Source organism: Macrotis lagotis, chromosome X (genome assembly GCF_037893015.1).
Source record: "Macrotis lagotis isolate mMagLag1 chromosome X, bilby.v1.9.chrom.fasta, whole genome shotgun sequence".
Taxonomy (NCBI): Eukaryota; Metazoa; Chordata; class Mammalia; order Peramelemorphia; family Peramelidae; genus Macrotis; species Macrotis lagotis.
In genome coordinates, this window is record NC_133666.1 from 632,608,386 (window position 1) to 632,626,716 (window position 18,331).

General features: G+C 38.7%; 1 protein-coding gene across 4 annotated transcripts in view; it reads right to left on the bottom strand.

The window, feature by feature from the left end:
* KDM4B (lysine demethylase 4B) overlaps positions 1-18,331 on the bottom strand; it is a 257,679-nt gene that overhangs the window by 20,635 nt on the left and 218,713 nt on the right. For all 4 annotated transcript variants that reach the window (XM_074203930.1, XM_074203931.1, XM_074203933.1 and 1 more), the window contains 5 exons: positions 17,679-17,857; positions 12,637-12,859; positions 7,959-8,035; positions 6,663-6,718; positions 5,620-5,728 (listed from right to left, as the gene is read on the bottom strand). In XM_074203930.1, the coding sequence (XP_074060031.1) occupies positions 5,620-5,728; positions 6,663-6,718; positions 7,959-8,035; positions 12,637-12,859; positions 17,679-17,857 (644 nt within the window). The remainder of the gene's footprint in view (positions 1-5,619; positions 5,729-6,662; positions 6,719-7,958; positions 8,036-12,636; positions 12,860-17,678; positions 17,858-18,331) is intronic.

The following is an 18,331-nucleotide window of genomic DNA, read 5'->3' on the forward strand; positions in this document are numbered from 1 at the left end:
TCTATCTCTAGATGCAATGAATCCATGACCTGCCTAGCACCCATAAGGCTACTTTTGTGGGGCAGAAGGAGCTAGGGAGCTATGTGGTTAGTTAACATAATGTAAGAGAGGAGGGCTGTAGGGTTGTATGGAAAACTGAACCAGGATGAACCCAGCTGTGCTCCAAAAGAAACCATCTGGTGCAGACGGATGTAGAACTATGGTGACTCCTAGTGGCCACCATGTTATGAGTGAGCTCTCACAAAACATCTATGCATGAAAAATGCCGAAAAGCATTCAGCGATGTGAAACAATAGGCAGGTTTACTTACTGGTGTGCAGGACAGATGATCTAATTTTGTCAATAGATATACCTAGTATCAGAGTATGGAATAATATTTTCCTTTCTATCAAGAACCAGGTCTAAAGTCCTTTCAGACTTACATGTAATATATTCTCAAATAAAGAAATTCTACACATTATCTATAAACACTTGACCTAAAGCAGAAGTCACAACCAATCATGAACTGCCAAATCAAATCAGACTACCAACAGATATAGTAAAGTATAGATAGTTCGCTTCTTGTCATTCCTCAACTTGGCCATGACTGGTTAAAGCTGAAACGCTTTGGATGAGGACCCTCTTAAACAACTACGGTAGCTGGGAATCTAGTAAGCATCTGAGAAGATACTTAGGATCAGGTCTAAGCTAATCAAGACTTGAATCCTGATAAATGTAAATGCCAATCACATCCCTCTGAAGTCCTCTTCCTTGTAATTGCTATATCATAGCCAGAGCACCAAGGTCAAGCCTGCAGTGAGCCAGGGGAGCAGACACTAGATAGGTACAATGGTGCCAGGATGCTACTGGGCAGACCTGCAGGAGTTAAGTGCTTTCCTTGTGAGGCCCCATTAAGCAGTACAAGTGAGTCTTGTGTAAAAGGATTTTTAATTCATCGTTACAAGTGCTGGTAATGAAGAGGATGCATGCTGGAAATGTCAGATGATCCATAAAGAGCCCGTGCGAGAGGATTTATCACTTGCGCGTTGCATTGCTCCATCACTCCACCTGAATAATGAATGCTTTTTACATCCACATTTGTGTACAAAACCCATTTGCACAACAGAGGAATAACTCTGGAAGTCAACATAGCCTCTTCGTAATCACCCATCCAATGCCTGGCTGGGTTTGGATCTGGTGGCTGCATGCTTAATGAATCTCTTTCCCCTTCCCAAACACTACATCCTTCATGTTTGCCTCCGATGCAGACCAACAACTGTCCTGGACCCCACCACCACTTTGATGTCCAGGGCACCATCTATTCCTAGAGGCAGAGTAAGCTCTTCCTCTCTAGTCTACCCCCTGTTGCAGTCTACTCTTTGGTGACAGCTACCATCCAGGTGTCTCACTGGTACAGAGGACCATGAGAACATCCCAAGATGCCTGTTCACCATGCAGGAGATACTGCCCCCGAGTGGACAGCTGCCTTCACATTTACCTCTGGTTAAAATTTATCTGAAAGATAAAACAGCTGGACTAAATTGTCTCAAGAAACTATCATCACCACAGAATAAATGGCCAAAAGAATAAACTGAGTCAGTAATGCAAAACCCCATTTAATTATAGTAAACTCACCTCTATTTTATTCACTTCCTAAAAGGTGGCTGCTTACAAAGATGAAGGACCCCAAAGTCCTGACCCATATTAGGTGTGCCTTTCATACTATTTTTATACAAACTTATCAGCCTCCTACAACATATGAAAACACAACATAATCCACCTATCTTTCCAAGCTTATTAGGTATCATTTACTCTACTGTCTGACCAAACCATCCTGGTTCTTGGTCCTCACATGACCTTTCTTCTCCATGTCTTTGCACAGCGGGCAAATGCATTCCCTCTTCACTTACTTAGTATCCCTACCTTTTTTTCAAAGTCCTCTTCCAAGATGGGACTTTTCCTGAATTCTCCAACTGTCTTTCCTAGAAAATTACTTTGTATTGACAAATACATTTTTATATATACATATAAATGCTTGCTTCCCTTGACAGAATCTAAACTCCATGAAATGAGGGTCGAACATTTTTGTTCTTTCTATCACTGGTGCCTAGCATGTCTGGCACATGGTAGAACTGTGGCATTTTGACCCCAGAAAAGAACTGAGAAAGTGAACCTCCCTTCTTACTTTGCAGAGGTGAAAGATTTTGTGGACTAATGTTAGATAAGGCCAAGGTGTGTTGCTTTGGTTCCCTGAACTGCCTATTTTTTTCAGCACCTCTTTTAAAATCCTTGTTAGAAGAGATGGGTTGCTAGGGAGAGGAGGAAAGGAGAAGGTATCTATCTGGTGATATAAATACAAAAGACATCAAATTAAAAACAAGCTTATAATTTTAAAATGTTGGAGTGACCATAAGGCTTCTCTGATAGCAGAAAATGTTCCAAGAGTCTCTTTGAAAATTGACTCCCAAGTCTATGATATAATCTTCTTTGAAGCCTCAATGTTGGCAAATATTTTGGAAAGTTTTTTTTTATTTATTTATGGTGGATAAGTGAGTGGTTTAATTAGCCAAGACAGCAAGTTTAGAAAAGAGGTCCTTAAAATACTTTTAGCAGCAGCTATATACCACTGGAAAATGTGTGGTTTCTCAAAAGGACAACACTCATTTTGAAGTCCATGTTCTAGTCTTGTCTTTATAAGAGAGGTTTCCTCTCATCCTCATCACACCAGACAAGAAGTACCTGATAAGAGTATTCTTGTACCGATTCTGCAGATGTCATGAACTGCTTTGCTCCACTCTGGTCACTCCACTAGTAAGGGTCTAGAATTGTTTAGACCCTAGCCCAGTTGAGGGTGGTGGGGGAAAGATGAAAAAGGTTTGCTTCTGGGCTGACTGTCCTCTTTCCCTATACCCCTTCTTTGGCTTCACAGAGGTCTTGGGCCCTCAGCCCTTCTGTTCTTTCCCAGGAAGTGCTCTCCTTTGGCTACTTTCTCCTCCCTTTCTTCTCTTAAGCTTCTGTCCAACTGGTTCACTTCTACACTAGGCTCTACTCAATCTTCAGTGAGATAATTGCCATTATCTGCTTTCTATGCTTCTATTTATATGTAGATAAAAGTAGCTGGAGAAAAATCATAAACCATGCTATGGACATTGCAAATGTATATTATATGGACAAACCTCTGACCTCTCTCCCCTTCACCGTCCCTAAAATAAAGTGACTGTCTCCTAATCCTTTCATTATCAGTTGTCAAGCCTCCTATGGCATTTCCTTCACTATCATATCAGCCTCATATTTTATTGAATTAATGTAGATCAGTTGCTAAGAATTCTTTCTTTTCATATCCCTCAAAAAGATTCCCATTACCTTCTCTTTTCCCTCAGTAATATGGCAAACTTCTCTAATACCCAAGCCTAACCTTCTCTGATAACTACCTACCTAACTGAATTTTCCCTTCCTCTTTAGTTAAACTCCTTGAAAAAGCTAGCTATATTTGTCTACACGTCTTCAACTTTTTCTTGATTCTAAATTTTTTGCAACCTGACTTCTGACATCATTATTCACCTGAAGAAGTTCTCATGACCTGTTCTCAGACCTCAACCTTTGTGATCACTCTGCAGCCTTTGAAACTTTCATTCATCATCTTCTCCTCTCCAGGTTTCTATAACACTGCTCTATCAGGTCCTCCCCCTGCCTCTTAGCCTCCTCTGCTGGATTTTTCATGAAATTCAAGATCACTACCCAGCAGTGGGTGTACCTCCTAGATCTGTACCATGTCCACTTTCTCTTCCCCAATTCTCTCATTTGGTACTTTCCTTAGCTCACAAATGTCTTACTCTTTTCTATGAAAATGATGACCAGATAATACAGGTCCCTCAATTTCTCTTCTGAGCACAGTTGGGCTTCAGATATCTCAAATTTTATTCCTCACAGGCACCTCAAACTCACAGTCTCCCTCTAAACATTCCTCTCTTTCTAACATTCTCATTATTGCTAAGACTTAGTCTTCCTGGGCTCCAAATCTCACTTTTGATTCTTGATATGTATCCCACATATACAGTCTATTAATAAACTCCTGTCATTTTTAATTTCACATTTCTTGTTTATATCCTGTTCTGTCCACTCACAAAGTCACCATGCTTACTTGGGTCCTTATCACCTCCTGCCAAGGTTATTGTAACACCATTCTAGTTGGTCTCCTTGCAACAAATCTTGCCCTATTCCAATCCAAAGTGACCTTACAAAAGCAATGGATTTGACCATGTCACCCGCCTACGCAGTAAAGGTCAGGGTTTCCCAATTAACTCCAGGATTAAATATATAATCCTGTTTGGCTATTGTTCTTTTTAAGTAAATCTTTGTAATCTTTTTTGGGGGGTTATCATCAGAATTTCTCATTATCCTTCTTCCTTCCAGAACCATTCTATATAAATTATATTTTTAAAGAAAAAAAGAAGGAAAAAATTCAGCAAATTTAATCAATACATCAAAAAAGTTTGAACACATACACAATGTACCATGAATCTCCCTCTGAAAACTAGTGAAGGAAGGGTGTCTTCTCATATCTCTTTAGGGTCATACTCTTTCATTGAAATTTTGCCTACATTTGGCTTTTAAAGTTAACATCACTACCTCCCACCTCCTCCTCACCTTTCCAATCTTCTTTCTCATACTCCCCTCCCCTCCATGCCTTCCATAATCCGGTTATTGGGTTGGCCTCCTGGCTGTTCCTCAAATATGAATCATAGTGTTTGTCCTTCATTTTCTTTCCTTTTTTTTTAAACTTTTAAAAATTGTATTTAAGACAATGGGGTTAAGAATGACTTGCCCAAGGTCACACAGCTAGGCAATTATTAAGTGTCTGAGACTGGATTTGAACTCAGGTCCACCTGACTCCAGGACTGGTGCTCTATCCACTGTGCCACCTAGCTACCCTTGTCCTTCATTTTCGAAGAAGATCACAACTTCAGAGAGGGATGTCATGTCAAGTGTGTGAATTTGAGTGAGGGGGAGCTGTGCTAAGTCACCGGCCTCATTTTCTCCTCCAGAGTCCTATCTGGGTCCAGTGGCCAGATATGAATCAGGACAACTAAAGCAATCAGGGTTAAGCAACTTGCCCAAGATAACACAGCTTAATAAGAATCAAGTGCTGAGGCCAGATTGGAACTCCAGTCCTCCTGATTCCAAGGCCAGTGTTCTATCCACTGTGCCATCTAGCTGTCCTCCTCAAACATCAAGGTGTCATACATTTATACTGGCTATTGTCCATGCCTGAAAAATTCTTCCTCTTCCTGATTCCCTTGGCTTCTTTCACATCTCAACTAAAGTCCCATCTTCTCTGGGAAGTTTCTGCTGCCCCTTACAACTCTGGTGGATACAGCTGTTTGGACCTTCTCCCTCACTAGTCCATGTGGGGTCTCTCATCTCTTTCTATGTTCAGGGTTGTCATACAGTGTAGGTGCTTAAAGAAGGACCTGTGACTTCCTGAAAGCAGGGGAGGTTATCTGTCTTCTTTTCTCTTCCCAATGCTAAAGATCCCCAAGATAAAGACTTTGTTGACTGTTTCTTGGACAAAGAAAAACTAGAGCAATTCCACAAAACTTCATGGTACAGAACACCATCTGGTATGGCTTAACCTCTTACCAATTTCCATCGTTGTTCTGGGATTGCACTAATATCCACAGGGTGACGCTCTATTACATTAAGAAATCGCACTTCTGGGACAGCGATAGCACAGATCACGTGGATCCACCTGGAGAGTTATGAGAGAGGCTGATTACAAATAGTTTTTTGGGGGGCTCTTTTTTGTTATTAAAACTAGGAATACATTCTATTCTACTGCATTCTATCACTCCTTGTTAAGCTATTTCCTTTTGACTGCACATATATTTTGTTTCTAGTTTTAACATAAATAATCCACTGATTAATAATCTCCTTAGAAGACAGTACCAATAGTTGAATCTCAGGCTAAATAAAGCATATAAAAAACTAGACAATTATTCTAGTTTAATTCCTGTTTTTTTCCCCTAAAACCAATGAAGAAATTCACAACTTCATCAGCAGTGAATCAATATTACTCTATATCCAATCCAATTGGTATCATTGCTAGCTTAATCTGTGTGAAATACTATCTCACAAGGGTCTTAATGTGTGATTCTCTGATTACTAGTGATTTTAAGCATTTTTTTCAGGTAGTTCATTGGGCATAAAGGCATGTACTAGCTGAAGCAGGACAGTGCTAATATAGAATTCTCTTCATTTTCCAGAGAAGGAAAGTGAAGTTCAGAAAAGCCTATGCAGATAAGATGAACCAGAATTTAAACAGGTCTCTTGACTCCATGTTCAGTAGAATATTCTCACAAAACTACAACATAGGAGTTTACATAAGACAGCTTATGCCATGGAGAGGTACACATGACTTATTTGAAGTTATTGTTCCCAAACATAATCTTGTCCAATATTTAGATCTTATGGTATTTGAAGGGTCCCTGACACTCCATCAGGATTTAAAAAAAAAAAAAGCAGAGTCAGTATCAGCTATGAAATGGGTCTCTAGTACAGAGATCAATAATTTCCTCTTCCTTCCTACTCCTAGTCAGAACCCCCACACCCCCACAGGAGAGAAGTCATGATGTGCTAAATGTGTAAGTCGACACCACACACAGACACACACACCCCCTTCCTACCTTTTATCAGTTGTCATTTGAAGAGCGCCTCCCCTGAGGTTACACAAACAACATTCCTACAGAGGAAAAACCAATGCACAGATTAATGATAAACTGTTCCTGTTTAACTTTCCTTCCACAGGAAAGTTGTCCTCATTGTCCCAGCAGAGTATCTTTTGGGAGGAGATTTTTTTTTTTAAGGTTTTTGCAAGGCAAATGGGGTTAAGTGGCTAGGTAATTATTAAGTGTCTGAGACCAGATTTGAACCCAGGTACTCCTGACTCCAGAGCCAGTGCTCTATCTACTGTGCCACCTAGCCACCCCTGGGAGGAGATTCTTAAATAAACTCTTCAGGAATAACAAAAACACCTGATATTTCTCTATCAATTTAAACTTCCAGATATAGATATCAGGACACCAAGAGACAACCCTTAATGCAAGGGGAGGCTCTTGGTCTTTTTAAGCTAAGTTTTTTTGTTTTTAACAGATTTGACTAAGGATAACAGCCATTTAATAATTAAGGCCAGTTAAGAAAGAAATGAAACACAAAGAATGGCCTCTTTAACCTAATGTCATCCCTCCCACAAGAAAAATAAAATCTCGGAGGGGAAGACTGGTGTTTTTGACAAACTGGAACAATTGTATTTACAGAATCAGGAGGAGAGAGTGAGGCTGGTGATGTTGCATAGCCTTCCCTAGCTTAAATTCAATTCACCTGCCTGTCAAGGCCATCAATTCCCTGAAGTCATGGTCCTCTTCGAAAATGAAGAACAAACAACAATAAAGCTTCCAAACCAAGGGTGCCTCCCCTATTTTGTGTAATCCCCATTTAACAAGTGAGGAAACTGAGTCCCAGAATCCCCAAAGCATGAAGTGGATTGCCCAGGGTGATACAGGAGATACAATGTCAGCCCCAGGGTTCCAAGCCAGATCTTAGCATCACAGGGAGCCCCTGTATTTTTGTCCAAGCTGTATTTCAGCAGGTATCCACTCCATAGCAGAACTGGCAAGCAGGAATCTAATCTCTGCCTGAAGACTATTGTTGGGAGAATTCAGTGACTCCAAATCTGGTCCTCTACGGCTCCTATCAGGCTATCTCTTCCACATCTTGAACTTGTACTCCCTTCTCTTATGACCATCTAATTAAATTCTTTCATTTACAGAAGACAGGCTTGGAGAAGGGAGAAATTATGTTTTAAGACACAGAGTTAAAAACCAATTCTAACTCTTAGCACCAAAGGTCTGAAGCCCAGGGGCATGTGAATGCCTATGAGCAGTCTGAAGAACAAAAAGCCCTGGTAGGAAAGAGTCATGTACCGCTGTCCAGGCATTGGCTGTGCATCGGGAACAGGTCCAACCTTCATTTACTAGATCAGGACGGATTCCGTAGCAACCTGAAAGAAGGCAGAGATCCAACTCAGATGCTATGTCATTGGGAGCTGATGGGCACAGCTGTTGGTGGGATTTAAAAGGCCTTCCAGAATTCACAGCATTTAAGATAATTGTTCTCTCTTATCATCCTCTTCACCTTAATTCAGGCCACTGCACACAGTGTGAAACATAAGTCTTTGGGGCAAAAGAAGCTAGAAATGGTTCATTTAAAATGCAAATGTTAAAGAAAAAGAAACCTAAAATCCCCTTTACATGTGGTTAATTCTGCTTACATCCAAGCTATCAACCTAAAACATTAATGCTAGGATTATTAAGTCATTCTATGTATTTAGTTATATATACATATTCTTGTTATAAAAGTTCACTATCAAAGCAATTCAATTGTATGTCAAATCATCGTTCGTTTTTATAAAAAATATTTTATTTGTTTTCCAATTATATTCAATAACAGTTTCTACCTAACATTTTTGGTAAGGTTTTGAATTTTACAATTTTTTCCCACCCTCCCTTCCCTCACCCCCCCCCACATTAGGTAGTCTAATAATCTTTACATTGTCAAATCATCTTTCTGTGACATGTTCTGATTGGGTAATAATTAAAAATAAAAATATCAATATAATTAGAATCTTAACTCCAGTTCCACAAACAAGGGCTACTTAAGACATCTAATGAAAAGGAATCAATATGGTCACAAAAACTATTCCATCAAAAAGATCTTTGGGTCACTGATAAGCTATGTAGGTAAATCCAGTGGGGAAGAGGAAGGAAGCCCAGGGCTGAATGATTCTGGGTTTGGAAAACCAATGAAGAAATGAATATGAAATAGAAACTGGACTACATAAATATTTCAGTTGGTAACACCAGAAGCTCAGTGCAATTGAATGAAGTTCCAATGCTTATTTACTGACTTTGGAATCCTAAGAGAAAGACTCTGCATTGGGGAAGCAATTGAGGAATACAGTTTTTTTTTTTAGGTTTTTTGGCAAGGCAAATGGGATTAAGTGGTTTGCCCAAGGCCACACAGCTAGGTAATTATTAAGTGTCTGAGACAGGATTTGAACCCAGGTACTCCTGACTACAGGGCTGGTGCTTTATCCACTGCGCCACCTAGCTGCCCCTAGGAATACAGTTCTTAAGGTAGATTTCAAAAAACAAGAAGACAGCACAAGGAGTGTGAGCAGATATGACCAGGACATCCCCCATGGAGACTGATTGACAGTCCAAGTGGAAAAGCCAAGTTAGCTATTCAAAAAGAAGTACAGCCTAGAGGAGAAAATCAGATGACACTGGTTCAGGAGAAAGAAAACCAAACTAGAAAAAAGCTTTAGCCTCACCCTTAGATGCTGATTAAGGGACAATTTTTACCCTAAACCTAGTTCAGTCTGTGCCCTGCCAGAGAAGATAGGAAGTCAGATTAGAATCTAAATAAATCCTTATCTAAGCACCAAGCAAAGCGGCTAGGGATTAGAGCCTATGGGTGGATAAGAGATGCTCAGACTGTGTTATCACCTTCCTTCTATAAGCACATTTAAACAGAGCTGGCAAGATCCTAGTCTCCTAGGAGCAACAAGGGAACTGAACTTGTTCTCATTTTAATTCTTTAGAAAAGATATTTATGCTGAATTGTTTGGTGACCTCTAATCTACCAGGATGAAACCAAGAAAAGTAATTTTATTTAATAAAAAGTACTTGTGATCTTCTCTCTACCAAGGTCAAAAAGTATATCAATATTCTATCATATTACTCGAGTCAATTTCAGAGCTCAACTGGGTATTATCACCAGTCTTCAACATTCTTGGCAAGACACTCCTCTTAGAATTTGCCTCTCCAGCTAATTCTAATTATTCTAACCAAAAGAGGCAAGATACAGAAGGCCTAAGGTTCCTCTCAAAGGACTCAAACAATGATGGGTTGGTCTCTCTTTTCTATAATTCTCCCTATTTTTCCTCCCTCAAGGTTCATCAAGAAGACCCCAAGGAATACTGGTCACCTAATCAATATCTAGAACAGGTTAGAACAGAAAATTCTCTTACCAGCCATATCCAGAGGAAGAACTGTGGAGTTTGAATAAAGACCAAGGACTATTAGCTTTAATTTAGAAAAAACCCTGATATCTTATTGTCTGATCTTGCTATCTCTTATACTCTGTTTCTTCCTTAAGGATATGATTTCTCTCTCTTCACACTGCATTTGGATCAATGTATACCATGGAAACAATGTAAAAGACTAGCAAATTGCCTTCTGTGGGGAGAGGGAAGAAAGATTAGGGGAAAAATTGTAAAACTCAAAATAAATAAAATCTTTAAGTAAAATCTTTAAGTAAAAAAAAAAAAACAGAAAACTCTCTCCAAAAAATTCTCTCCATTTTTAAACTTATATGAAATTAGCACTAAGCTAGCATATGAAAATTAGCTTCAGGGTCAGGGAATGATGGAAAGGGATAATGCTAACTTTCCAAAAAGGACAAAGATCTAAATTATAGCTCTTTGCTTCCTCTTCAAAGGGGAATATACAATTAAAGGTCTTTCTTTTTCTTTTCTCAGCCAGGGGGCTGAGGGGAACTGATCTATCCCCTTGTCCCAAACCTTGCTCAAATTCCATTAAAATTTCCCTTTCCTCTAACTTTCCAGCTAATGTCTCTTTCTTTCTTTGTTTTCTTACCTGGATTTCAACCATTCCCATCCAACCTCCCTTTTCTTTTAGGAGAAAGATTAATGCCCGTTCCCTTCTAATTCAAGGGCTTACTCTTCCCTTCCTATAACTGTGTTCTTGAGGTCCTCCAGGCTCTCTGATGTGGGGCAAATAGGACTGCTCACATCACTTCAATGAGCATGGATTCCCCAAATATAATCCTTCTGTTAAGATGGAAAACAATCAATCCCTTTCTGTTGACCCTGCCACCAAGGCTGCCTTACCTTTCCTTTCTCTTCAAATCTGCCTATCTAATAAGTGTTGTTTCCCTGAACAGAGACTAGTTCCCTTTTCTACTGTATCTTCATGGCTTATTTTAGCATATTTATTCATTCTTTCTTTTAGTCATCCCTCCCATCCTTAGAAGCTTGACCTCTGTCTTGTTACCTTTTTGCATAGAAGCAAGAAACAACCAGATTCACCATTCTACAAATATATTTCTTCTTCTCTATGGAAGGGAACAAAGGTGTTGTTCCTATTGCAACACAGTGCCACAATTAAATTCAATCCACTCACCCAAAAAAGCTTTATTCTAACTTCCTGGCCAGTCAAAAAATATCCAGATCAACTCATTTCAACCTATATATTTAAGAAATGCTAATGAGAGGTAAAGTGGCTCTGAACAGCAGTATAGAGGAATAAAAAAGGACATAAGTTCCACATAAGGCCAAAGAGTTGTGACTGCAGGACAATCAAATGCAGACCAAGGATATACCCAATCCCTGAATTTAAGTGCTTTTTTCAGTTGGCTTGAAAAGCAAAATTAGTATGATGCAAAGGTTGGGAAAAAACATTCAAGGAAGTTCTTATCCTGCTATGGCTTCTTATTGTTCAATTGTTTTTCCAGTCATGTCTGTCTCTCTGTGACCCCATTTAGGATTAACCTGGCAAAAATAATGGTGTGATTTGCTATTTCTTTCTCTAGCTCTTTTGACAGATGAGGAAACTGAGGCAAACCAGGTTAAGTGACTTGCCCAGGGTCACACAGCGACTAAATTAAGTCAGATTTAAATTCAATCTTTCTGACTGGCATTCTATCCACTGTGCCACCCAACTGCCTTAGGGCCCTGTTCATCAATTTAACTATTCTATTCATGAAAAAGAACTCAAGAAAGTGGATCCGTAATAGATAAATCAGGAAAAAAAGTATCCAGTGAAATAAAGGGCCTCTTTCTAATAAGATACTGTCACATCAAGAGCCTAAACTACAATTGAAATTATACCTGGCTGATCTGCAGAAGTCTAGCAATTACTAAGTTCTGCCCTTTGTTTTCTAGAAAGAGCCCCTCCAAAATCAAATAGAAAAAGAAGACATTATCTACAGTCTTTATCTACAGTCTTTTCTTCCCTATGCTGATGTGTGATTTTCATACTTTTAATTGGCACTAGAGAAGGTTGATCTTTGTTGAATAACTTCTGTGTTTTTTGCCTAATCCTATGTCATACAGCATCCAAGAACTGCCAAACAACCACAGAGATAACCTGAAACTTGAGGAAATTCAAAAAGGAAATCAACATGTGATAATGCCGAGTCTTTTGAAGAAGTTAAGGAACAAGAATCACAATTCTATTGTGTAGTAAAGTGAAATAATGTGAATAGCATGATAATGTGAGAACAGTTCCTTAGAGGTATAGATTTTTGAGAAAGCCAGAAAATATTTGAAAAGGATGGAGCCCAAGTATAGGATAAACAAATAAAAAGCATTCAAAGAGGTTCTTCCAATATAGGAATCAGCCAACGGCATTTCTCTAAGAATGTCAGTAGACCTCATTTGTCAGGAGATGTAATTTCAGGGACACCTGAATTTTTGAAAGGGACTAAAATCACCCACAACCACCCACACTGCCAGACCTGGGCTTTTCCTATAAGCCCACCCTTTCCTCAGTCCTCAGATGAAGAGAATTAACTTACTGGCATGAACTTGTAAGTAGCATTTGGCGCAGGCGATGAGGAGGCTGGTTCCATCATCCCCAATATAAGAATTTGCAGGGAGAGGCTCAGTATTCTCACCACTTGAAGTAAAACACATTTCTGGGATCAAGGGCTTGGTCTTCTGTCCACACTTGGAAAGCTGGAGTAGTGAGGAGGTCTCCCCCAGAGGGGTCTGGGAAGTCTCTTTGTCTGTCTGTAAGGACTTAAGAGTAACAAAACAGTGTTAAGTAAAATCTCGTCTCTAATAGGTGGAGAAAGGGTTTGTGCTTCAAAACATTCACCAGCTCTCTGTCTGGGGTAACAAAGAATTCAGTCTTGTGATGTTGAAAAATGGTCTTCTGGACCCCTGTTGAAGATTTTCCATGATGGTAAACTCAGTACCTAGCTTTACCATGGAGATCCAATGCACTTTTGGGCATGCTTATTGACCATACTGCTGGAAATCTTGCAGCAAGTATCTGGACACTCCCTAGAAATCTCCAAGATAAACAATGGGTTCAGGAACTACATCATTCTGAACAGCTTATATATAATATTTAGCTTTTGGTGGACTATAAGATACCACCTTTTTGTCTACATATAACTGGGAAATAAATAACAAAAAAGTAAAAGAAAAAAGAGACTGATTAAAAAATCAGAGCATTGAAGCCTGATTAAACCAAGAACACATAGTGCTTGGGATATGAGAGTTTCCCTTCCCCGAAGAATGAGGGACAAGAGACAGCTCCACACTCAAAGCTTAATATCCTCTTCAGGAGGGCAGACAGCAAGCCAGGTCTTTATACAAATGACAAGGTAACAGGGGAGGTTTTAGGTCCTGCTCTGATGTCTTGTGGCATGGTAATTTACACCCACGATTTTCAAAAGCTATGCTAAAAAAGGAAAATGATACATACTGGATATGTGGAAAAACTGGGGCACTAATGCCCTGCTGGTGGAATTGTAATCTAGTCTAAACATTCTGGAGAATAATTTGGAGCTATACCCAAGGGCTATAAAACTTTCTTTTTTTTCTTTTTTTTTGATTTTTAGAAGGCAAATGGGTTAAGTGGCTTGCCTAAGGCCACACAGCTAGGTAATTATTAAGTGTCTGAGGCCAGATTTGAACTCAAGTACTCCTGACTCCAGGGCCAGTGCTCTATCCACTGTACCATCTAGCCACCCCTGTGCATACCCTTTCACCCAAAAATACCACTACAAGTCTGTATTCTGAGATCAAAGAAAAAGGAAAAGGACCTACTTAAAAATAATGATAGCAGCTTTTTGGGGTGGCAAAGAATTGGAAATTGAGGAGATGCTCATCAACTAGGGAATAGTTGACCAAGTTGAAGAACATGATTGCAATGGAACACTATTGTGCTATTAAAAAAAAAAACGATAAGCAAGATACTGCCTGAAAAACTTGAATTTATGCAAAGTGAAATGATCAGAGCCAGAATATTGTAAAATGTTGTAAAAACTGTACATTTTTGTAAATTTACAATGATATAAAAATGATTAATTGTGAAAGACTTAGTTACTCTAATCAAGACAATGACCTAAGACAAATAATGAAAAAAAAAATCATCCACCTCCAGAGAGAACTGATGAACTCTGAATGCAGATTGAAGCATTCTTTTAAAACTGTATTTTTCTTTTGTCTATCTTTTCTTTTGCAGCATGGCTAATATTAAAATGTTCTGAATGACTCCAAATGTGTAAGTGATATAAAAATTACCTGATTTCTCAAGGAGAGGGGCAAAAGGAGGGGGAAATTTTGGGACTCACAGTTTTTTTTTTAAATGAATGTTTAGGGGCAGCTAGTGGATAGTGCACTTGCCCTGGTGTCAGGAGTACCCGAGTTCAAATCTGAGCTCAGACACTTAATAATTGCCTGGCTGTGTGACCTTGGGCAAGTCACCTAACACCATCGCCTCAAATAAATGAAATTTAAAAAATAAGGATGTTTCAATTTTCTTTACATGTAACTGAGAAATATTAACAAAACAAAAAATATATTTTTTAAAAAAACCCATGCCAACAAATCATAAGATTTGATAGGTTCCATCAAGCTGAAAAGGCTTCAGGGAAGAATGTGGTCATGAACCATGTGTTTTGATCAAAGGTCAATCTGATTGATAAATTTAGGAAGACTGGATCACTGGGTTGCTGTGAAAGAGGGCAATGAATTTTTTAACCACAGTTAATTTTTTTCTTTTTAGATTTTTCAAGGCAATGGGGTTAAGTGGATTGCCCAAGGCCACATGGCTAGGTAACCACAGTTAATTCTTAAAAGACTAAAAGTTATTGATGAACAACATCAGCACCGCCCTCCCGCCAAAAAGAAAATCCCTAAGTAGTTCATCATGTACCTCATTATGTGAGGTCATGCAATTATAACCCAAAGCTGAAAGGGATCTTTGAGTTCATCTCTTCCAGATCTATATTTGTAAAGGAATCCTCTTGACAACATTGTCATGTTTGATTAATGGTCATTCAAATTCTATTCCATTTGGTGACAATTTTAATTATTTTTGCTTTAAAATAGTTTATTTTTTATATCAGTATTTCCAGATATTACTTTTTATCTGCCCTTCCCTCCAATAGACAAATGACCAACAGCTAAACAAAAACAACTGGAATAGTAAGGAACCTGACAATCCAACAGGCATATTATGTGTCTCTGTTGAGAGAAAGGAGATGACAATAACAATAACCATGGAAGAGGAGGAGGAGAAGATGATGACAATGATGGCATTTATACTGCAGTTTAGATTTGTACAATGCTTTACATGCATTACATCATTTCTCCTCCTGAAAACTGTGAGGTGAGCACTGGTAGTACCATCAGGAAGATATTGAGGCTGAGAGGTTAACTGACTTGTCCAGAGTCACCCAGCTTTGAGGAAGGATCACGTTTGACTTTACTCCTTGACTGAGTCTGGCTTCTCATCCTTGTACATACTGTTCCCCTGGTTCTGTTTATGTCCCTATGCACCAGTTCATACAATTCTAAGAATTCTTCACAGAAGAACCTTCTCTTCCATTCACACACCACAATTATTAAACATTCTTGAGCTGAAAGGAACTAATTTTAATGTTTGTTTCCTAGTTTGAGCTACTACAGAAAGTGATGGGGAGTCTCTGGACAGCTTTAATTGACAGCATCAAGTACTTCTTTACTTTTGAGTCTGCTCACTGGAATGTGTGCAATCACAGAACTTCAAACACAAAGAGTCAAGGCAAGTCTAACAAAGTGCATGCACCCCCTTTGTTCCTGGAGGAAAACTAGAACAATGAACTATTTGCAATAGATACCGGACTTTGTACCTCTGAGATGCTATTTGGACAATGCCTGTACAGCTTCTAAAAATTGTCACTATTCCCCAAGAGGTATGATGTGAATTACTTTTCACACATATAGAAATACAAGCTTGGGGATTTATTTAGTGCAGGATGATTTTACTGGTTTGGGGAAGGGAAAGGAAATTCATGATTTAGGTTGTTCTGCATACTTTGATTGTTAATGTATATCTGAAATATGAGGTACCATGAGATTTGGCTCTTAACATTTTATTTAACAATGGTAGTGAAGAAATTCTCATCTCTGACTAAAGCTCCAAGTAGCACTTAATGACATTGAAAAGAAAGGAATGTGCTTAGTGAAAGTATCTAGGTGCTCTCTATTTGTTCCAGTGATGAGAAAAATGGACTGTGTGCTCATGTAGACTAAGAGTTGCTGAAATGTGGTCCTCCGGCAGCATTAACTAATACAGGAGGCCTCTGTGCAGGACTACAAATTTCTTTCTTTTCACTTTTTCCTTGGCCTTCTGTGCAGCAATTTCTCCCTGTGAATGACACAGCATTAGGACTGACCTAGTGAGAGAGAGCAGCTTTTTTTGGTGATAAAAGTTCTGAGAACCTATAGTGCTACTTATTCATTCTATCAAAAAAGTTCCTAATTCCATAATTTCTAACAAGATGAGGAAATTACCTTAAAAGGAATCTAAAAGTGTTACACTGGTGAGCTCTAAAATCTTTTCATTACAACAAATTTTAGAATTCTAGTTGGTCATGTATTGCTCTTTTATCCAAATGGTTAGGATTTGGCTATTTCAAAAGGCCATGAAGTATTTGCATTTGAATTATGGGAAAAAAGAATCTACAAATTTATCAGAAAATTAACCATTTATACAACTCTACAATTTTTCCTAAAATTACATTTTTTTGGTAAAAAATGGAAAACAAGTATGAGAATTGCTTTCAGTTATCTGTGCTACTTTCTGTTCCTTCTGATTGTAAACAAAGTTCAGTGTCACATAAACCAAATGGTTCCACCATTGATCATTTCATAAACAACATAGAATGTGGAAGGGGAAGATGTTTGGGAGATTTTCCATACTGACTCAACACCACTGCCTCCTCACCTCTCTCCTGTCTTCCCTTTCTTCTCCCTGTCCTATCACCTATGTTAGCCTTCTCTTCTCTTCTTTCTATGATTCCCCAGGTAAGGGGCTTCTCTTTGACCAATACAAATCATAACATTTTATGCTTTTATCAAATGGTTTATTTGACCCAAAAAATGAATTATACAGAAGTCAATATTTTGGTGGGATATCTCCCTGAACTAAGCAAGACTAGCTGTTAGATAACAGATATGGTCTATTGCTAAAACCAGTTCGTAGCTAAAGTCTTCCCAGTTTGATAAACGCTATCAAACTTTATCTTCCCTGGCATAACCTTCTAGAGATAAGGGTTGTAAAAAGAATCTTGATACAAAAGGAAAAAAAAAGAGATAAGGGTTATCTTCCATAAGATGACAAGATACAGAAAAAAAGATATCAGTGAAAGTTCTTACTACACCGAACCAAAATGATCTGCTTTTTAGTTTTAGAAATAAATTCTTGAATTAAAAAAAAAATCAACTCTGAGTCTTCTTTAAGCAAAGCAATCACTAGTACCAACAGGAGAAAGAAAACATTAAAAATCTATCTTGCAGCAGGAAGTTGCTGACAGGAAATTCTCAACAAAATGGCAATTACCTGGTTATATGGGTAGAAGAGAGTGCAGACAGCACAATATGGTTCTACCAGGGCTGCAGCCGCATTGAACTTCTTCTCTGCCTGGAAGTGATGCACTTTATTCTTCCACTGGAGGGAAAGTAAAGACTTCAGAGCTTCAGGGTCACTCACGTCCTCTTCTCCAGAGAAGGGAAATGCATCTAGAAGATAGTGAGTTAGGGTAAGGAAAGGAGAGGAGAAAGGGGAGAAGTTTGTTTTTAATAACAAGAATAAAAGAAAAAAAAAGGGGGTAAGAATAGCAGGGAGAAAATCAAAATGATATCCATCTCCAAAACCAGATAAGAACTACAGTGCATTGCCTAGACCTAAGAAATCTACAGAATCCATTCAACATTGATTAAATATCTAGGTATACATAGCATTGTGCCCAGTGTTGGAGAAATGCAAAGGTTAGAGAAAACAAAGGTCCTGTCCTTCCTGGAACTGACAGTCTAGTAAGGTGCTCAGACATACATATTTATATGGCAATTAATAATTTGTCTTGCACACAGGAGTTGCTGAATTGAACAGAACACACTGAGTTGGGGCCTCAAGTCCCTTTTCATCTTTGCTCTGAGTTTTTCTAAATCACAGCTAAAAACTCAGCATTTTGTAAGAAGCCTTCCTTGGTCCCT